Source organism: Mixophyes fleayi, chromosome 4 (assembly GCF_038048845.1).
Source record: "Mixophyes fleayi isolate aMixFle1 chromosome 4, aMixFle1.hap1, whole genome shotgun sequence".
Lineage (NCBI taxonomy): Eukaryota > Metazoa > Chordata > Amphibia > Anura > Limnodynastidae > Mixophyes > Mixophyes fleayi.
Window position 1 is genome coordinate 142,865,302 of NC_134405.1, and position 23,226 is coordinate 142,888,527.

The 23,226-nt window shown below is 42.9% G+C and overlaps 1 protein-coding gene across 3 annotated transcripts in view; it reads right to left on the bottom strand.

The window, feature by feature from the left end:
* The window catches only part of LOC142152178 (cadherin-related family member 5-like), a 49,969-nt gene that overhangs the window by 22,408 nt on the left and 4,335 nt on the right, over positions 1-23,226 (bottom strand). For all 3 annotated transcript variants that reach the window (XM_075208535.1, XM_075208534.1, XM_075208536.1), the window contains exons 2-5: positions 20,108-20,206; positions 15,648-15,856; positions 15,377-15,436; positions 11,094-11,186 (exon numbers count right to left, since the gene is read on the bottom strand). In XM_075208535.1, coding sequence (XP_075064636.1) covers positions 11,094-11,186; positions 15,377-15,436; positions 15,648-15,856; positions 20,108-20,168 — 423 coding nt within the window. In that variant the 5' untranslated portion in view covers positions 20,169-20,206. The remainder of the gene's footprint in view (positions 1-11,093; positions 11,187-15,376; positions 15,437-15,647; positions 15,857-20,107; positions 20,207-23,226) is intronic.

A 23,226-nucleotide genomic window follows, 5' to 3' on the forward strand; every position in this document is an offset into this window, starting at 1 on the left:
AAGCCCTCAACACCATCACCCCTTTATACATCTCAAATCTCGTATAAAAATGCTCTCCCTCCGGCCATCTTAGATCTACCTCTGATCTGCGCCTTGTCTCATCTCTGGTAACCACCTCTCACTCCTGCCTACAATACATACTTCTACAATTTCATTAGGATGTTATGGAAGTGCCATTTGCTGAGGTATTGGAACACCCAATACCTCCAGCATCTAACCTACTCTCTCATATCACATGGATCACAACCTTAATAGCAACTGTAGCCTAAGCCTCATTATTTGGTAAAAAAATAATTTTGCAGTGAGCAGACACATCAAATTATATGCTACACTCCCACAACAATTTCTTAACATTTAACCAACAAACCCTCCCACAATTCCACTTACTGTGTTTGGAAGGAAGTATGTTTGTAACAGGCTGTATACCATAGGTTGTATGCACTTTTTTAACTTCTTTCCTAAGCTGTTGTGAGGTAATCAGGGGAATAGGTACCATCTCCGGGGGTAGATGGTCGGCAAACAGCAGCAATAAGTTACTTGAATGCAGGGTTTTTCAGTGTAACTGGCCTCAACCAGTTTTATTAGCATAAACAAAGTAAACAAAACACAAATAAAAACCTTGCCTGTCGAACACGTACTTAAACATTTGCGCAGGCCCCCTTTCCTGTGCAGGTCCTTATGTACCACACACAAATCAAACATGTATTACAGCTCACCACAGCAGAGTGTCTCAGGAGGCAACTAACCTCCTCCCCAGGTCTGAGACAGTGATTGAAACAGAGCTGCAACATTTTAACAGGCACGTGTCAGGTACAGCTCCTAATCAGTTTGCTGTGAGAATGCAGACCAGAAGACCTGGACTGGGCCTCTTGCATGGAGCCCACCCTGCTCTCTCCATACAAAACACCAGGGACCCTTAATAGCTTTTCCTGAAGCCAAACACACACTTTTGGATGCTGCTTCCTATACATAGCAATCTCCCTGGGTTTAAAAGCATGCGAGTCAGACAGCCTGGGACATGAATACCTGCCATTCAAACTAGTGACTCTGTCACACCATTTATACACAATGCTGCAGCAAAGCTATGTGTGCTGAAAGTCAGACAGAGAATCCTTCCTGGACGCTCTGATTGTGTTTTAAACACAATCAGAGTGGCCGGGCAGCATCCTCCGCATGTCTCTCGGCCGGTAGGCACATGTACATAATGTGCGACTGCAGACAGCCACTCCTGTTAGGAGTGAAAGAGGGGGCAAGGCACAAAATCCTCTCCCAAACAAAACATAGATCCGTCCCTAAATTAATGTTACATTAGAAAGGACAATCTGCCTGTGTCTGAGGCCTAAATCACATTATTATTTTAATCAGACACAAGGCGTGGAAGCAGTAAACTTCCCCACTTTTATCACTTTGGCAGTGCCTTTTGTGTAGCATAAAGGGCCTTCATTTTACCACCATCCTAGTACCTATTTCAGCTACCTATTATGTAGAGTTCTGTTTTGTTCAACAATATGCTCATATCCTACTATAAGGTACTAATAGATCAATGCATTTTATTTTACAATTTATACATATCTGAGACAGTTCACCTATCAAGAGTTGTTTTAATACATTAATGAGAGTAGAATGAACAGCACAGTGGAAGAATTTCTGGAAGGAGCTAAATGTCCATGTAGGTAGTGCTTTCACCTGATTGTCATCTCTACAATTTCCTGCATATGATGTCACAGACCAGAAAATTCAATGGGCACAAATAACTATTACTGCAAATGGGAATATATATTGCTTTTATAGAATGACAAAGGAGAAGCAAATCCAAGCACAACAGTCAAAAAGGAAGTCTACTAATTAGTGAAGTGCCATGGTTGTAAACCATTCCCAAAGGGTTTTGTCACGGGCACTAGGAGTCTTTACCCAGTATCACCCGCTGATGGTCTTATCAGAGCAGTAGAGTTGGTATATGATACTCTGATGGCAGGGTGATAATGGAACTGGAAACAGCAGATGGTTAGAGAATGCTCAGAAAGTCTATGACTAGCAGCACTGGTAAACAATAGGTAACTGAACACGAGGATCTGGATGGACAAGGACACGTGAGGGTAGTCAGTGGTCTGCGCACGGCAAGTTGTACCACTGCTATAGTGAGACAGAATATCCAGGAGTAATAAGGAGATGGAAGTCAGTGGTCTGCGTATAGCAAGTTGTACCGCTGTCTGTAGTGAAGGAATGGAATCCAGGTGAAGGTAACGGGGAAGTCAGTGGTCTGCGTGTAGCAAGTTGTACCACTGCTTATGTGAGAAGATATATGCAACTGGTGACACAGGGAAACAGGAATCAGTGGTCTGCCTCTAGCAAGTTGTACCACTGAATATATATGTGAGGAAGGACACGAGGAGATAAATGCTATGCAGAGTCTACACAGGTACACTGAACTTGATCCCACGTTGAACTGCACACAATAATAATAATGAGTGAACAGCACTGCACAGATAAACAAAGTCACTAGAATAGTCCAGCAAAAGGAAACACAGTCAATAATAGCAATAGTCTCAGAGGATGGAAACTCCGGAGGAGAACAACTCAGTCCAGATGAATATGCAATACACCAGCACAGTCAATGAGAAGTATGCATACCGTGGTTCAGATGAGCAGGCCGTTAGAGATAGCTGCAGGGATACCTGAGCGGCAGTGAACTGACGAGATGAGAAGTCCTTGCAGAGTGGAAGCGGCAGGTAGGTGCAGCGCACTGTAGGTAGGCCAGCAAGGACGACAAAATACTCAGGAAGCAGAAGTATATCGAATTGAACAGCAGGAGACCACGGGAGAGCTGAAGCGATGTAGCAGAGCTGGAAGCCGAGGAGCGTAGACTCGATGCTTAACAGGCAAGTTGACACGAATGGACACACTGTAGAAGCAGTAGGCAGCGGGTCAGCTGACGGCAGGTGGAATGCAGACTGGAGCGCTGAGACGAGCAGGACTCTGTAGACACGCTGAAGTAGCTAACAGGAATCAGCTGGAAGAGTAGCGATATAACACAGGAGAGTTGGAGAGATCTGTAACTTGTTAGACACACGGAGGCAGCGGATAGGAATCAGCTGCTGGAGTCACGATGAAACACAGGAGAGTTTGCAGTAATCTGTAACTGTAGATATACGGAGGCAGCGGATAGGAATCAGCTGCTGGAGTCACGATGAAACACAGGAGAGTTTGCAGTAATCTGTAACTGTAGATATACGGAGACAGCGGATAGGAATCAGCTGCTGGAGTCACGATGAAACACAGGAGAGTTTGCAGTAATCTGTAACTGTAGATATACGGAGGCAGCGGATAGGAATCAGCTGCTGAAGTCACTAGAAACATGAGGAGTAGAAGTGGTCTGGAAACCACAAACGGCAAACAGGAATCAGCATAAGCTGATCACACGAGGAGGCACTGGAACACCTTCAGAGACTCATGAGGAATGAGACTCCAAGATCAGGCAACGTGGTATTGACCACAGGTGCTTAATATAGGGAGTGTTGCCTGATCAGCCAATTAAGTTAAAGGAACAGAACTGAAGGTTAGAAGGGACTGCACATGCGCAGTACCTCATTATAATGGACGGACACGGTTCCTAGCTACCTTAGAAGTAGCACTCACAGTCCGGTGAGTGACAGTACTCCCCCTTTTAAAGGTGGGCACAGAACACCTGGAACCGGGTTTGTCCGGAAATTTGGTATAGAACTTTTCAAGAGGGCTGGAGCGTTGAGATCTTCAGCTTTGATCCATGAACGCTCCTCAGGACCAAAGCCTTTCCAATGCACGAGGAAACGAAGAACTCCTCGCGAAATTTTAGCATCCAAAACCTGAGTAATCTCAAAGTCTTCCTCCTGATGAACTTGAAGTGGCCGAGGTGCTGAAGGAGGGACCGAGAAACGGTTGATGATGGGAGGTTTGAGCAAGGAAACATGGAAGGCGTTGGAAATACGAAGACTCTTGGGAAGTAAAAGTTTGAAGCAAACTGGATTTATAACTTGAATGATCCTATATGGACCAATAAAACGGGGAGCAAATTTCATGGATGGAACCTTCAAACGAATATTCTTAGTAGATAGCCACACCCGGTCTCCGACTTTCAGTGGTGGAATAGCCCGTCTCTTTTTGTCCGCAAAAGACTTATATCTGGCAGATGTCTTCTTTAAACAGGTTTTTACCTGAGCCCAAATATTTTTGAAGGTTTGACACAAAGTCTCAACAGCAGGAACTTGGGTGGGCGGGAGGGCAGGAAATTCCGGGAAAGACGGATGGTGACCGTAAACCACAAAGAATGGAGTTTTAGATGATGACTCATGGTACATGTTGTTATGAGCGAATTCAGCCAAAGGAAGTAATTCTACCCAGTTGTCTTGATTGGCTGACGAGAACATCCTTAAGAAAGTCTCAAGATCTTGGTTGACTCTTTCAGTTTGTCCGTTCGATTGAGGATGGTAGGAAGATGAGAGTGCTAATCGTATGCCCAAGGTCTTGCAAAGGGCCCGCCAGAATCTGGAAACGAATTGTACTCCTCTATCTGACACGATCTCGGACGGACATCCATGGATACGGAAAATTTCTCTATTGAAATGTTCAGCCAGGGTAGAAGAAGAAGGTAAACCAGACAAGGGAACGAAATGCGCTATCTTCGAAAATCTATCCACCACTACCCAAATGGTGTTGCAATTCTTACTAGGAGGAAGCTCAGTAACAAAGTCCATACTAATATGGGTCCAAGGCTTAGATGGAATGGGTAGTGGCTGAAGCAACCCCGCTGGAGTTCTGCGGGGGGTCTTGAACTGGGAGCATAAATCGCATGCCGCGATAAACTCTTTGACATCTCTCCTCATAGAAGGCCACCAATAACTTCGAGAGAGGATTTCAAAGGTCTTGCGTTCACCAGCGTGTCCAGAGAAACGAGAAGAGTGAAACCATGAAAGGATTTTTTTCCTAAGAGCAGGAGGCACGAGGGTCTTCCCAAATGGTAGCACTTTAGTGGAAGAAGCAGCCAGAGAAACACATTTGGGGTCTAATATAAAGTGGTTGGGAATCTCTTCAACGTCTGAGGACGCCACAAAGGCTCGAGATAGAGCGTCTGCTTTTTTATTCTTTGCAGCTGGTTTGAAGGTTATGATTAGATCAAAACGGGAAAAGAAAAGAGACCATCTTGCCTGACGAGGATTTAAACATTGAGCAGACTGTAGGTATGACAAATTTTTATGATCCGTAAAAATTGTCACCGGATGACGAGCTCCCTCTAACAAATATCTCCACTCCTCCAATGCTACTTTAATAGCCAGCAACTCCTTGTCCCCGATGGTGTAATTCTTCTCCGCAGGCAGAAGACCCCGAGAGTAAAAGGCACAAGGATGGAATTTTTGTTGCTCCGATTTCTGGGAGAGAATGGCTCCTAAACCAACATTAGAGGCGTCTACTTCTAGGAAGAAGGGAAGCGTCACATCAGGCTGTCGAAGGATGGGAGCAGAGGAGAAGGACTCTTTAAGAAATTGAAAGGCTTGGAGAGCCTCAGATGACCATTGCTTAGTATTGGCCCCTTTGCGAGTTAGAGCCACAATGGGAGATGCAATTGTAGAGAAGTCTTGAATGAAGCTTCTATAGTAGTTGGCAAAGCCTAAAAAACGCTGAATGGCACGAAGAGTAGTTGGCTGAGGCCAAAGTAACACAGCATTCACCTTTTCTGGATCCATTTGTAGACCAACTCCGGAAACAATATATCCCAAAAATGGAATCTGGGGCAACTCAAATGAACATTTTTCTAATTTACAGAATAATGAATTTTTCCGGAGTCTGGAAAGAACTTCGGCCACTTGTTGGTGATGTGAAGGCAGGTCTTGGGAAAAGATGAGTATGTCGTCCAGATATACTACGACACATACATATAACAAGTCCCGAAAGATCTCTTTAATGAAGCCCTGGAAAACAGCAGGGGCATTACATAACCCGAAGGGCATTACTAAGTATTCATAATGCCCATCTCTGGTGTTAAAAGCTGTTTTCCATTCGTCACCGGACCTGATTCTAATCAAGTTGTAGGCACCACGAAGATCCAACTTAGTAAAAATCCGGGCTCCCTTGATCCGATCAAACAACTCAGTAATCAGAGGAATGGGATACCGATTTTTGATAGTGATAGCATTAAGTCCACGAAAATCTATGCAGGGGCGTAATGATCCATCTTTCTTCTTCACGAAGAAGAACCCAGCTCCAGCGGGAAAAGTAGAAGGTCGAATAAATCCTCGCTGGAGATTCTCTTGGATGTATTCAGCAGTAGCCTGAGTCTCAGGTAATGAAAGTGGATACACACGACCCCTAGGTGGAGTCTTGCCAGGTAACAGGTCAATCGGACAATCCCATGAACGATGATGGGGAAGACGTTCAGACTGAGCTTTATCAAAGACGTCGGCAAATGAAGCATACTGAGGAGGAAGTCCCGGTGAGAAAGGTGAAATGGAGGTTTGCTGTATTTTACGAGGAACAACACGAGAAAGACATTCAGGTGACATTCAGGTCCCCAAGACGTAATTTGAGGAGTACGCCAGTCAATCTGGGGAGAATGACATTGAAGCCATGGAAGGCCTAAAACAATCGGACTTGTAGTAACAGGAAGGATTAAAAACGAAATTTCTTCTCGGTGTAGGACACCAATCTGAAGGGTTACTGAAGACGTACTTTGGGTGATGAGACCGTTGATAATACGTGATCCATCGATAGCAGTCACCGTAATAGGAGTCTTCAGGGTAATCACTGGTAGGGACCATTGATTTACAAGGGATTCAGAAATGAAATTTCCCGCAGCTCCTGAATCAATCAGAGCTTGGGACTCAAAAGACTTAGTAGCAAATGAAATGGTAACGTCAAATGTACAGATTTTTGATTTCGTAGAAGATGGAGAGGACTCCAGGGACCCTAACTTCAATTCTCCAGAACTAGTTAGGGCCTGGCATTTCCCGATTTTTTGGGGGCATGACTGGAGCATATGTGTGGCATCAGCACAATAGATACAAAGTCTATTCTTAGTTCTTCGATTCCTCTCTGCAGAGGTTAGTTTGGAACGTCCAATCTCCATCGGTATTACCGGAGGTGAAGCAGGACGAATTTGAGAAGTGGAACGAAGAGATGTTTTAGCTGAAGTAGTTCTCTCAGAGTCCCTCTCATGAAATCTGAGATCCACACGATGACAAAGAGAAATCAAATCTTCTAAAGACGTAGGGAGTTCTTGGATAGTCAGTGCATCTTTAATTTTATCTGAGAGCCCCTGCCAGAAGGCGGCAATTAACGCTTCAGTGTTCCACTGAAGCTCAGAGGCTAAGATCCTAAATTGAATGACGTACTGTCCTACTGTACGAGAACCCTGTCGTAAACGAAGAATGCTGGAGGCAGCGGAAATAACACGACCTGGTTCATCGAATACATTACGAAACATGGAAATAAATTTGGCACTATCCTGTAACAACGGATCATTTCTTTCCCACAGAGGGGAAGCCCATGCGAGAGCTTGTCCGGAGAATAATGAGATGAGATAGGCCACTCTGGAACGATGAGTCGAAAAGTTTTGAGGTTGGAGCTCAAAATGTACTGAGCATTGGTTGAGGAAACCTCTACATGTTTTGGGATCTCCATCATACTTTGACGGAGTTGGCAGGTGAAGCGTGGAAGCCGTAGACACCTGGGATGGCACTGGGGAAACGGAGGAAAGCACAGGAGCATCAACAGAAGCTGTAATATTCTGCCCAGACGTTCTTTGGGAGACTAACGTCTAGTAACATTGTAGTAATAGTTGTTGACGAACATCCTGTTGTTCCACACAGGTGACCAGATGCTGCAGCATCTCTTTAGCTGTGGGTTCCGAATCTGGGTCTGTCATGGCCTGATCTTACTGTCACGGGCACTAGGGGTCTTTACCCAGTATCACCCGCTGATGGTCTTATCAGAGAAGTAGAGTTGGTATATGATACTCTGATGACAGGGTGATAATGGAACTGGAAACAGCAGATGGTTAGAGAATGCTCAGAAAGTCTATGACTAGCAGCACTGGTAAACAATAGGTAACTGAACACGAGGATCTGGATGGACAAGGACTTGTGAGGGTAGTCAGTGGTCTGCGCACGGCAAGTTGTACCACTGCTATAGTGAGACAGAATGTCCAGGAGTAATAAGGAGGTGGAAGTCAGCGGTCTGCATATAGCAAGTTGTACCGCTGTCTGTAGTGAAGGAATGGAATCCAGGTGAAGGTAACGGGGAAGTCAGTGGTCTGCGTGTAGCAAGTTGTACCACTGCTTATGTGAGAAGATATATGCAACTGGTGACACAGGGAAACAGGAATCAGTGGTCTGCCTCTAGCAAGTTGTACCACTGAATATATATGTGAGGAAGGACACGAGGAGATAAATGCTATGCAGAGTCTACACGGGTACACTGAACTTGATCCCACGTTGAACTGCACACAATAATAATAATGAATGAACAGCACTGCACAGATAAACAAAGTCACTAGAATAGTCCAGCAAAAGGAAACACAGTCAATAATAGCAATAGTCTCAGAGGATGGGAACTCCGGAGGAGAACAACTCAGTCCAGATGGATATGCAATACACCAGCACAGTCAATGAGAAGTATGCATACCGTGGTTCAGATGAGCAGGCCGTTAGAGATAGCTGCAGGGATACCTGAGCGGCAGTGAACTGAGGAGATGAGAAGTCCTTGCAGAGTGGAAGCGGCAGGTAGGTGCAGCGCACTGTAGGTAGGCCAGCAAGGACGACAAAATACTCAGGAAGCAGAAGTATATCGAATTGAACAGCAGGAGACCACGGGAGAGCTGAAGCGATGTAGCAGAGCTGGAAGCCGAGGAGCGTAGACTCGATGCTTAACAGGCAAGTTGACACGAATGGACACACTGTAGAAGCAGTAGGCAGCGGGTCAGCTGACGGCAGGTGGAATGCAGACTGGAGCGCTGAGACGAGCAGGACTCTGTAGACACGCTAGCTAACAGGAATCAGCTGGAACAGTAGCGATGTAACACAGGAGAGTTGGAGAGATCTGTAACTTGTTAGACACACGGAGGCAGCGGATAGGAATCAGCTGCTGGAGTCACGATGAAACACAGGAGAGTTTGCAGTAATCTGTAACTGTAGATATACCGAGGCAGCGGATAGGAATCAGCTGCTGGAGTCACGATGAAACACAGGAGAGTTTGCAGTAATCTGTAACTGTAGATATACGGAGGCAGCGGATAGGAATCAGCTGCTGGAGTCACGATGAAACACAGGAGAGTTTGCAGTAATCTGTAACTGTAGATATACGGAGACAGCGGATAGGAATCAGCTGCTGGAGTCACGATGAAGCACAGGAGAGTTTGCAGTAATCTGTAACTGTAGATATACGGAGGCAGCGGATAGGAATCAGCTGCTGAAGTCACTAGGAACATGAGGAGTAGAAGTGGTCTGGAAACCACAAACGGCAAACAGGAATCAGCATAAGCTGATCACACGAGGAGGCACTGGAACACCTTCAGAGACTCATGAGGAATGAGACTCCAAGATCAGGCGTGGTATTGACCACAGGTGCTTAATATAGGGAGTGTTGCCTGATCAGCCAATTAAGTTAAAGGAACAGAACTGAAGGTTAGAAGGGACTGCACATGCGCAGTACCTCATTATAATGGACGGACACGGTTCCTAGCTACCTTAGAAGTAGCACTCACAGTCCGGTGAGTGACAGGTTTATTTTTATATTAATCTTGTAGGAGAAAGGTGTCACATCAGAAGAGTACTATGTATATAACCCATCATAGAACGTCTTGTAGCACAGACAAAGCAATCATATTGCAGAAAATATGGTGGCTAAACAGCCAAGGTTTTGTGTTTAAAAATACATTATCTTATTACTCTATTATAACAAAGATAGAATGACAAAACAATTTTATTCATTTTCTATGCACTCTGGTAATTAAGCATAAATATGTGGGTGTGCTGCTGTTATCATTCTTACTGTTGTACTACAATGATCTTCTAGGAATTTGGTGGTGCAGCTGGGGAAGCTATAATTCTATAAATAGTTGTGTGAACAATGTAGCCATGGCAGCCAGGTTGATCCTTGAGAATGGCCACACATGGACTATTCCTACAGCTTGGCCCAAGCAACATGGTCAGGGGGCGGTTTAGCCACACATGTAGGAGGGAAATTGTACAAGATCCGACATTCGGGGCAGGGCATGAGCAGCTTATGTGCTATGGGGCTTGGTAGAGAGGTCGGAAAATGACTGTGCACACAGGCTGGCAGCAGTCATTTCGGATCACATTAACTAACATTTTCAATAATAATCAGATTGATTTTAATTAGCTTTGGGACCACACCATGCAATATTGAGCCAAAGGCCCAATATTGGCTGTGATCAGAAGTGTAGTATGAGCGGAGCAACCATTGTGCTCTGGGCACTGCAGTAGCTCAGCTGTGAACAAATATGGCAGCAACACACCCCCAATAAGTGTTTTGACTCATATCATAGTACCCCATCCCCTCCCTCCTCATTGGTGTACAGTGAGGAAGACCATTTAAAGACAGGCAGCACATGGAACACACTGTTCTCTCCTGACACTGCACTTCCCTTACATAGTTAAAGTGGCAGGTACAGAAGCAGCAGTTCCTCTGTGTGTCTGATCACAAGATGTAACATTGCAGCTCCTATTTTCCACACCACGGTAAAAGTATAAGTGTATTTATTTTTTGACTACTTGGTAATGTTTGTGTGGTATATGTATATAACTAATTTCCCTCCATCTATACATTGTCTGGAGAGTTTGGAGGGGGAGAGGTGGCTGAAGGGAGGCCTAGCACTGGTTTTGCCTCTTGGACACTGTCCGTGCCCCCATTGGCAGCATGCCAATGCTCTGCTTTGGTGTGCTCTATTGTACCAACAGGAATATGATGGACATGTGAGCAGGTGTTGTCCTCAGGCACCATGGCTGCTTGCTACACCACTGGCTGTGATATTGCAGTGTATGTGGCCAGCTTAGGCTTAATTAGATGTAAAACATTATCAGTAGGAGAATATACATTTTGATCACCTCACTGATGTTCTGAACTGACATTGATTGTTCCAAAAAACTTGGCTTATTGTCGTTTTCATTCAGGACTTGGACTATTATCCGATACTGGACCTAGAAATAGGAAACAGAAAGTAGAGAAGTTAATTAGCAGAGAGGAGATGAAACAGAAGTGGGGGAGGAGGTGGTATCTGATAGTGACAAATTTGTGATTACTGTTCCATTTGCCATTGTAATATATACTGTGAAAAATATCAGAACCATAGTTAAAATTATATGATGTTTATCTAAGTGCATATCTATACTGTAAGCATGTATATCAGAATGTGCATGTAAGGGGCTAGAACAAAATTGGGTTGGGTACAGTAGTGCGGCTACCACAGACCTGACCCCACTTACCAGGACATGGATTACCTGAACTTCTGATCCCCGACAGAGCGCTAAATCCAACTGTTGAAAAAACTGAACTTTCTCCAATGCGACAAATGAAGATAGCGGGACGCCTAAATGACGTCACTTTCAAGGGCGACAGTAGTATTTCTGGTGTTAAAGGGGTAATGCCAGGAGGCGGCAGCTGTACAATGTATTTTAGTAACGCTTCAACAGTTGGATTTAGCGCTCTGTCGGGGTTCAGAAGTTCGGGTAATCCATGTCGGGGTAATTGGTGTCGGGTTTGTGTGTAGTCGCTGCAATGACTACCACCGAACAAAATTAAAATGTACCGTGTATATGATTGTAAAACTTACATCTAGGATGTCTGCTATGGTATGTGTCTGAATGATAGATAGTAATAATTTAGATCAGAATACAATAGTATTTCTTGGGTAAACACTAAACTACCTTTGTGAGTGTTTATTTATATATTAATTAATGAGAATATTTATTAAATGTAGGATATTTCCTCGCTGTTAGCCAATCTGTGACATTACCCCATCTCTCTCAGAGGTACCCCGTCCTCCATATAGCTCTGTATAGGCTGCCTTTCTTCATTAATGAATGCATATTTTACATGGTGCAATGTGCATGGGAACTGTCTTGTCTCCTTAAAAGTTTAAGAAAAGTCCTGTTATCTGGTGCAGATAATGGTCGTCACAGCAAAGATTGAACTGGAAAAGGTCCTCTTTCCACCCCTTATCTCCTTACACCTACCTACTTATTAGTACTTTACAAGCACAAAACCTCTAGTTGGCTGTTGTCTCAAATGTTAAAATAACAATCCCACATAACCTTTATTTCTATAAATAGCAAGTACCTATTTAATCATGCATCTCCTTTATCTTAGTTGTCCTCCTGCAAAGCATTACCTCCTTTCCTTCCTCTCTGGAGGGCAGACAAGTATGTCTTCAGTCACAATCGCAAACTCACAGACTCTCTGCATATCATGGGATGGCAGTGTATGTATGTATGTATGTATGTATGTATGTATGCATGTATGTATGTATGTGTGTGTGTGTGTGGGGGGGGGGGGGGTAGCTCAGAGGGTCATTTCAAAGCCTCTCGGCTCACTACATCATGGGATCATGTGTCATGATGTGACTGTGGTTGCCATGATAGTCGCACCACACTGTGAAAACTGTGTAGAACTATAATTCAGTAATGGCAGCCTGAAGAAGCAAACTAAGGAAAAATGTTACTAACAAGATTCTTTTTATAGCCTGTCACAGTGATTTATGTTAAAAAAAAAACACACCTGGGGCCTGATTCATTAAGGTACTTAAATTAAGAAGTTTCTTATTTAAGTCTCCTGGACAAAACCATGTTACAATGCAAGGGATGCAAATTTAAGTTCCTTAATGAATCAGGCCCCTAATGTCTTCATGGAGCTGTTGCTTTAAATAAATATTTGCTATCATGACCCAATTCAAACATTATATAGTGCCTCAGAGAGAGTTATTACTGATTATTTTCCAACAGTATAACTAATGCCCATCTGGCAATACAATGTAATGCAGTAGGTGGGTTTTATAACTTGCAGCCTTATAAACGTAGGATTTCTGCCCATGTCATTCTGAATAAAAAAAATTAACATGTTAACATATATTTAAATATATACATCATACATATTATACACATACTGTCATGAACATAGAGAGCTTGTAGTTATTTATAAGGGATAATTCATAACTGCAGTGTAAATAGGTTGTATCAAATGAATCCATTGATAAGTTAGTGTAAAAGTTAAAGATGCAGAGTCTGATGGAATTGTGTTTGATGGCTTTTTACATCCCAGTGTGTGGAGATAAGCCTGCCACTTTAGCAGCTTCCAGGATGTTCGCTTTAGACACTTGAATAGACTTTGTGGTGCTAATCACAGCTGGAGATCCTGGTAGGCAGCATGTGAAAGCCTATACAGGTATATAGAAATATGACCTTCAAAGGAAAATGTTGTCATAGTTCATATTTTGGTAAATCTGGATTGCACTCCGTACTGAGGGGCAAAAACCACACAAGGGTCTTAAAACATAGATGCCAACTACACAGGGAACAACCATAGTCACATGTATTTCAGGATGAGATTGGATATTGTTGTAATCTTATCATATTTGGTATTTAAACGTGCAGGAGATTATGACCGGTTTATTGAGGGGGGTGTTATTTCTCTGAGATATATCTGTGAAGAATTACCAACAAGTCAAAACTTAGGAATAGTTTGAACAAACCTGAGGTGACACCCAGGGGACATTTCCACTCCCACATCAGCATTCACACTGCCCCTGTGAATGCCGTCCCATTTGAGTTTGCTTAAAAATCTGTGTTTGTGGATAACTAGAAGCCTGTGTGCCAGTATATTGGGGTCCTATTGCCCGTACCCAATAGGTGGTGGCTGAACCTGAAGTGTCGGAGGTGTGAGAGTGCTGTGTTGGGGGCGATTCAGTAGGTCTAGAACCTGTGTGATAGGTGAGAGAGACTGTGTGATAGGTGAGAGAGACTGCGGGCTGAAATCGTGTGTGACCTCATACAGCGAACACCCCAAAGTCACGGCAGTTCGTGACACATACTTAACCTGATTTTTGCTTAAATGAACATAATTGTTGCCCATGTGAAAGAGCTTGAAGCCGCAAATACATATGACATCTCAAGCAATAATCTTTATATATGTGAGTGTGTCTTTATATAGCAAAGGACAAATCACCAATAAAAATGACTACAACAATTTCCTACAAGGACATTATCATCAAAATGCTACAGGTAGACAAAGTAGGTTACAATGTGATGCATTTTGACAATCATTTGGGGGGAGCAAGAGAAAGATAATGTGGCAGTGCCAAGAGGTCCTCCACTGCACGCACACAAACACACACACACTCACTCACTCACTCACTCACTCACACTTTCCAACCTCTCTACAAAGTGCCCATTTGTGCAGCATTTTGAGGATGACCCAGCAGAAACCACATCCAATGGCTCCTTCCCATTTATAAGATCTTTCAGCAATTTGTGCTGGGTCATGGGTATACTTGAGAGAGAGGATTTAACTTATATATTAGTGTTTTTCTCCTGAAGTATTGATACTTTGTGTTTATTGCTCTGTACTGTGTCACCCTGTATGGTCTCCTGTTTGTATTATGTACGGCGCTGCGGAAACCTTGTGGCGCCTAACAAATAAATGATAATAATAATAATATATGTATCAGCCATGAGAAATACAAACTGTGGCATCAGGTAATAAGAATCCAGTAGCTTTAAACCAAACACTAATCCAGCTTATCACCCATCCTGGGTCCATAATTCTCCACTCCAAAGGGGGTGCTCTTGCATTCAGGTGGAGTGGCCTCGCTATTTGTGAGTGTGGCGTGAATAAATAGGTACGTAGCCCAAGATGCTGTGATTTTTAAATCAGGATTGTTGCTAGGTGTGCACATGTGCCTGTTTTATGTAATTATAATGTTCCCCCAACTGTACAATATAAGAGGAGTTACATGACCACATAATAGACCACATAATAGCACATTTCCACAGGCTGAGTGCTTTTATACAGGTAATGGAACGCCAAGATTATTTCTAATATTCTTTTTATTTTTCAGTAAGGGAGCACATTATTACTTATAATACACAAGATTTAGTTTAAAACCAATAGAGTTGTTGGTAGGAGGTGATCTTCCCTGATAAGTATATATTCCATCAATGAACACTTTAAAAAGGAGTCATGTGACACAAGTGACATCACTCCTCTCTAAATAGGAGGTGACTTCACTGCTCTCCAATACAAGCGATGACATAATTACTCACAAATATAAGCATATATTTTACATATAATACACAAATTACATAAATATATTATAGCATCAAGAATTATATGTTACCATTGCAAATCCTTCTTCAGAGCAGGTTAGAGTGACTAGGAGAACTGAGGAGTCCAGAACCTGTAAAGACACCAAAAGATATTCAGTGTACAGTCCTGGATTTATGACTTTTTTTAATCCTTTTTTCTTCTTCACCATAACCTAAATGTCCATGGCTCTTTATAGATCAAATAGAGGGTATTTAAGTATATGGTGAATTGGTATAACAAAGTTTATTTTACTAATTTCTAAAATATGGATCTAAGCCCCATGGTCACTGATCCTCTATTACCTCTCTATCCAGTGTTTTTCCAGAAGACACATTGAGCCAGACGTTCTTCCCTTCCAGATAGAACCAATCAGCATCTGTGCCACTCAGACAGAGTTTTACTGTGCTGGTCACTGGGTCTCCGAACATGCTCAGGTTAGCCACCAAAGTCCCATTAGGGCTGTTCTCTAGTATCTCTGTGAAGATGTTGCTGCCCCCAGAGCACTGGTCACCTGAGCATCAGAAAAGTTACAGAAATGTTGCTTATTGAATTGCATTAAAAATATTAAAATTATAAATAAAAACTGCTCTCTTGCATGAGTCAAGACTCTGATCCTAAACTATTTGTAGATGTGAAACAAGCCACATTATTCTATATCTATGGCCACATTCAGACACTTTGAAATTCAAATCCAAATATATATTAAAAAAAGACTTTAACCATTGATCCCTATGAAGCTTGATTTCCAGGTCACATTACAAGCAACATGCCATTGTTACTTCCTATCACCTTACGTGTCAACTCTTCCAAGTACATTTAGTTAATTTGAAAAGGGCCCTATCCCTTCTGTTTCATTACATCACTGTATGTAATCTGCCTGTAATATAATCCCCTTATCCTGGGCCATTATGATACCAAAATGCAGCCTCAGTACACAAAGTGTGCCACTCCACATTCATGTACTTGCCTAAAATGAAACAAGTTGGATGTATGAACGTTTATAGAGATATATTTCATCCTAGTCTTCCTACGTGTGACAGTAGTAGCACATCAGGATTGCACATAGCTCAGAACAGATGTCCCACAGGTTGTTATAGCCAAACCGAAAAGCATAGACAACAGGATAGCTGTGGTTAGGGCAGGAAGGGAGAATTTTAGTTGTTCACTGTAGGCAAACTGTAGAATTTGCACTCAGAAACCATGGAATAGGACATATATATTTAGGCAGTTAGCAGGCCACATTTTGAGGTTTCTAAAGGCTCAAACATGCATGTCAGCCATCTTAGCTGAGGTGAGGGGTTGGTGAGGCCTACTTAGCAGGTAAAATCTTAATACCTGCTTCTCATCACCAGAAGTAAAGGTTGTACACCAGGTGGTGCCAAAGTTGTTGCAGAACCTAGCATTTAGATACAAGGTGACACGTTAACCCATGGAAAGCCCCATGCAGAAGGAATGGATGACAAACCAGAGGAGCAAGCTCAATGAGTAACACTCCTTCCATTCTCTAACTCTGTGTCAGGCACGGATTAGAGAGGAACACTAACCAGTATTAGCACTACTGAGCAGATAGGTGCGAAGTCTAACGTACCCCTGGTTTTCACCAGGGACCCCCGCAAGGAGGTATGGGCTTCGCTGCACAGGGTACGCAGGTCACGGTCCTATCAGACAGTTACTGGTGTAGTGAAGAGGAGTCAGACGGTCCGGGTCAAGCCAATCGGTATACGAGGTACAGAAGGAGAATCCAAAAGCAATGTCAAAACAGGCCAAGGTCGCAGGAACACGATGGGTCACACAGAATAGAGAATGGTCAGCTAGCCGGGTCACAACAGGAATGCAGAGACTAGAGAATGGTTGTAGAAGCCGGGTCCAAACACGAGGCACGAACACAGTGGGAGCTAGAGGCAGGAACCTGTTACTCTGGCACCCTAATGGCGCCAGAGCCAGGTTTAAATAGAGGCAGAAGGCAGCTGATAGGCTCTGTGGAATAGGCACAGGAAGTGCCGGGGAAAGCGTCCTGTTGCCTAGCAACGGGACGAGCTACTGCGCAGGCGCCCGACAGGGTTGGGGGGCGTGGCTATTTGGTTGCCCGGCAACCGTCCGGGCACAGCGGTTGTGACAGGCGTCCGTCTCCGCTGAGAGAGAGTATGACGGAGACGGCGCCTGACACTCTGTGTGGCTTCTTTCCTGCTTTCATTCTCCTTCTCACATCATGACACTGCCCTTGTCTCATGTAGGCCTCACACCTGATAAGTGCACTAATATGGCCTGCTCTGAACAAACTGATGATCTCATTGGCAACACTGAACTTCCGAATGACAACAGGTGTAGATGTGTACCCAAACAAAGTACACATGTACATGGAGATAAAACTTAAATACTTTAAGGTGCCAGACCCTAGTTAAACAAATATATCCTCAGCCTATGAAATCACAGTGGGCTCTGTATAACTGGGTCTATTTATTGGCACAACACTGACCGAGTAATAGTGTGGCTTTAGTGTAGACCATACAGTGGCTGCAACTGAGGCTAAGCAACTCATTCTCATAAACATTTGAAAACTTAGGCTAGCCACTAACAACTTCTAGGGCCTTCTGGCAAATGTCAGAATTGACAATGTAGGTCTGGTCTTACTGCAAAGTACTGTTAAAAATGTTGTTGCTTCAGAATTAAAGAATAATAATAATATAAGTTAGCAGTGCGGATTATGTGGCGCCATATAAATAAATTAACGTGTTCTGTGGAGTGACGAATCACGCTTCTCTGTTTGGCAGTCAGATGGGCGAGTCTGGGTTTTGCGGCTGCTGGGAGAACGTTACCTGCCTGACTGCATTATGCCAACTGTGAAGTTTGATGGAGGAGGGATAATGGTATGGGGCTGTTTTCCAGGGTCTGGCCTAGACCCCTTAGTGAAGGGCATTTTTAATGCTTCAGCATACAAAGTAATTTTGGACAATGCTATGCTTCCAACTTTGTGGCAACAGTTTGGGGAAGGCCCTTTTCTATTTCAACATGACTGTGCCCCAGTGTACAAAGCAAGGACTACAAAGACCTGGTTTGAGGAGTTTGGTGGGGAAGAACTTGATTGGCCCAGAGCTCTGACCTCAACCCCATCGAATACCTTTGGGATAAACTGGAATGAAGATTGCGAGCCAGGCCTTCTCATCCAACATCAGTGCCTGACCTCATAAATGCTCTACAGAATGAATGGGCATAAATTCCCACAGAAACACTCCAAATGTCACGAATCAATGTAGGAATACAGCCAAGGAGCCATGGATAAGGTAAAAAAAACATACAATGTTTATTGCTTGAGAGTATGAACAGAAGATGTAATAATAAGCTTGCAGAAATTACCAGATATACAGCAGTTGCAGGTAAATGGGAGGTGAGGGATGATTCCATGCAGCAAGTACAGGGAAATGCACAGGTAAGTCCCAGGTTCACAGATGAAACAGGTCAGCAGAATGTATGTTGAGATAGATCTCAAGCAGCATAAATCCAGGAGCACAACAGGAGGAAGTGACCACAGAGTGTAACATCAGGATATGACAACAATAACCAGCAGTGTATGCTGGGAATGATAGGTTTAAGAAGGTACACACCCAGGTGCAAGGAATAATTACAGGGCAGGTTAACCCCTGATACAAACAAGTAAGGCACAATAGCAGCACCTCTGGTGAATAGAGGTACTGCTGCAACACATAAAAGAACCACAAATAATAAAGACCAAAAGTCCAGGAGGCAGGTTGTTACACCAAAATCTTGTGGAAAGCCTTCCAACAAGAGTGCTGTTATCGAAGAAAAAGGGGGACCAACTCCATATTAAAGTATATGTATTTGAATACAATTTCATTACAGTCCCTGTTGGTGTAATGATCAAGCGTCCGAATACTTTTGTCCATATATTGTATATTTATATACTGTTTATTGTGTGTGATTTGTATCTATTTCCCTTCCTTTAAGATACAACATGAAATACACAGACTTGTCAATTCTCACTGATTTCCCATAGGGCTCTTTTAGGCTCAAAATTTCCCTCTGTTTTACAGGATTTTGAGACTTGAAGAAACAATATGAGCTTTTGTTCGCTCAATGCTGTCTGTATTTATTATATATTAGTCACACAGAGATCTGTGTTGTATGTTAGCCCCCAGAGATGGGAGTCAGTATTGTGTAGTAGCCAGATTGCTGTCTATATTGTCTATTTACCACCTTAGAATCTGATCTGTATTGTATATTAGCCACCAGATTGTAGCATATAGTTGTCAATAGAACAGATATTGTATATTGGTCACTAGACTTCTTGCTCTATACTATACCATGCAGCAAAATGCTTTGTGTATTTTGTATAGTGGTCATCAGAATTAGCTCTGCATTGCATTTTGGTTAGATGGAGCTGTGCGTGTCTATTAGATTTTTAAACTTTTCATTGACAGTGTAAACCAACACCCACATTTCCAGGATTTCTGTTGGGGGGTTGACGGAAACAGAATATCATCACAATATAAACTCAGAAACTAAGGCTGTAGATGTAGAAGAGCATTGTCAAAAACTGGAGTTCAGGAAAAAGTGATACATTTTATATTTTCATGACCAAATATAAATTCTATACTTCACGCCGGAAGAACACATAGCTTTTTGTATATACAACTTGTCATTTGCCCATTTTCTTTGTGAGATATCAACCCACTTTGTTTGAACATGCTTTTAAATCTCCTTAGTTTTCTGCTTGACACCACACAATGTATATATACAATAGTACCTGAGGTCACCTGGAAGGTCAGGCTGAGTGTTAGCAGGAGTATCTCTGAAGGGGGAGGCATAGCTAAGGTGTTCTGGCGTCCAGTGCGAAGCTTAGAGCCTGTAGGAAACAAGGAAAGTTCAGAAATGGAGTAAGACAGCACAATGAAGTACAGTGATTTCATTATACACTAAATGCCATATATAATATGATGCCCCTATAATACAGGTATGGGATCTGTTATCGGACAACCCATTATCCAGAAACTTAACACGAAACAGAAAGTAGAAGAAGAAAATTTTATACACATTTATACATGTTGAGCGATGTTTTTTCTAGTTACTGTGAGGTGCACTGCTAAGTAATTTAATGAGGAGGGGAAAGGCGGGGGTCATTTATAATATATTTTGGTCATGGTGCTCCAAATTAAATCAAAACTTCTTACACAGAAAGCCCTAGGTGCCAAGCATTCCAGATTATAGATCCCATATGTGTACATTAATAGAAATACTTACATTTGTTTAAAGGGGACTTGTCATCCTAACCTAACCTATTATTTAACACCTAGTTAGGATTAGGGCAGCATGGTGGCTAAGTGGTTAGCACTTTTGCCTTACAGCACTGGGGTCATGAGTTCATTTTCCGACCCATGGCCTTATCTGTGAGGAGTTTGTATGTTCTACCCGTGTTTGCGTGGGTTTCCTTCGGGTGCTCCGGTTTCCTCCCACACTCCAAAAACATACTGGTAGGTTACTTGGCTGCTATTAAAATTGACCCTAGTCTCTCTCTGTCTATCTGTCCTTCTGTGTGTGTGTGTGTTAGGGAATTTAGACTTTAAGCTCCAATGGAGCAGGGACTGATGTGAGTGAGTTCTCTGTACAGTGCTGTGGAATCAGTGGCACTATATAAATAAATGGTGATGATGATTTGGGCAATTAATTTTTTTATACTACTAGAACACTGGGAAACATGGACCTAAAAACAAAATAAGTAAACATTGACTTCGCTTTAATAGCTTTTTATTTTCATATTAAAATGTGATAAATGATCTGAAATGAAGTATCTGAAGGAGGCACAAGATGTAATATAGAATCATAGCTAAATGGCTTCCTGAGTTCAAAGAAGCTGGATGAGTCTTTACCTGTATAAAAGCTAGCAGTATATGTAATAAGAGTATCTCCCACCCCACTCTTGGATGGCATTGTGTGCCTGGTGCCATGCAATGGGCCTATTTCAATCAGTAACCAAACATTTGTCTTCCTGACTGTTAATGAATGCTTGTGGATGTGGGAACAGAGAGAAGATACTAAGCCATGATATTTCTGATTATGCGCATTAAGCACATTCATTTGTGGTTTACGCATATTATCTTTCATATGCATTTTACACGTGATATCACAAATATCCAGCCAAAGGTATAGAACCTTAAAAAATTGCATCTCTGGTAACTGGGCCCAGAGAGGTTGGAAAAATGGCCAAGGTGCTGTCCATGATCAGCTTTGGTCCATTTGCCAAATGCATCTAGATTTCCAGTTTATGCAGCAAGGTGGGGATGGCTGCAGAGGAGCAGAAGGTTGCTCTGGCTGAGTGCATGCATTCCTTACAAAATACTTTTGCAGAGATTTCATTTTGACTCCATAAAAGGACTTGAATGTTGTATCAGCTCAGAGCTGAGAGTATTCAGGTCTTGTTGTATACTATAGGACCCATATTGCTCCTTTATGTTGGACTTTGAAGGAACAGCGCATTTCTATGAGAACCCTTAGCAATCTAATGAATAACTGCACCTACAAAAAAAGTCGCAAAAGTGTAATAAAAGCAGTCCTAATGTTCCACATCTTCTGATTAATTTAAGTCATAAATGTGGCTAAACTGAATAGTATTTTAGGACAAAAACGGAAAAGTATAATTTAATAAAAGAGGTTGTCCTAAAGTGTCAGGAGGTTGGATTTTGCTGTGACGGTTAAAGCTATGCACACTGTGGTTCTTATGCAGAGTTTGCTCTCTGCGAGACCTGGTCGCTTATCTAGTTTGTTATTGAATTTCCTGAAAGTGCACTGTGCAGGCCATCTAGGCACACCGGTGTAAGACCAAGGTATTTTGTGCCTCCAGGGCATGATTTAAAGTTGAGCATAGTTCCAACTGTGGTCTGTACAAACACTCCCAGGTACAGGAGGTAATTTGTGACACAGGTTAACCCCTTGCAATAATGAAGGAAAAAGGCACAATAGCTGCACCTCTGGTGAACAGAGTCACGGTCAGATAAACATAACATAATAAGTATGGGCAGCACAGTGGCCTAGTGGTTAGCACGTCTGCCTCACAGCACTGGGGTCATGAGTTCGATTCCCGACCATGGCCTTATCTGTGTGGAGTTTGTATGTTCTCCCTGTGTTTGCGTGGGTTTCCTCCGGGTGCTCCGGTTTCCTCCCACACTCCAAAAAAACATACTGGTAGGTTAATTGGCTGCAATCAAAAATTGACCCTAGTCTCTGTCTGTCTCCCTCTCTGTCTGTCTTTGTGTGAGTGTGTGTATATTAGGGAATTTAGACTGTAAGCTCCAATGGGGCAGGGACTGATGTGAATGAGTTCTCTGTACAGCGCTGCGGAATTAGTGGCGCTATATAAATAAATGATGATGATGATGATGATGATGATGAAGTCCAAAGTCCAGAAGGCAGGAGCTGCAAATGCAAAGCAGCATGTAATGTAGAGGGCTGAAGGCCCCCCCCCCTCTACTGCAGATTCCAGACACCCGTATTACCAAAAATGGTTAAATTCATCAGAATCATAGTCCATAATGGGGGTCCGGAAGAGAAGTCCTCGTCCACGGATGGAAAGGCGAAAGATATCATACCAGAGTGAATTTGAGTCACTGCTCCTCTCTTCTTAGATCCTCTCTTTTTACGGGATTTCTTCTGAATAGGAGCCTGAACCAACTGGGAGGAGCACAATGGTAGTTCTTGGACTGGGGTGATAGATGACACTGCCGAAGGCACAGAAGAGTCGTAAGATGGCACTGCGGAATATGGTGTAAACTTGCTGATAACTGCCTCAACAAATGGTTGCAAGTCAGATAAGATGGGATGGTTATTCTCAACCAAAGGGTTTGCCCATTCCAAGGCTTCTCCTTTAAAATT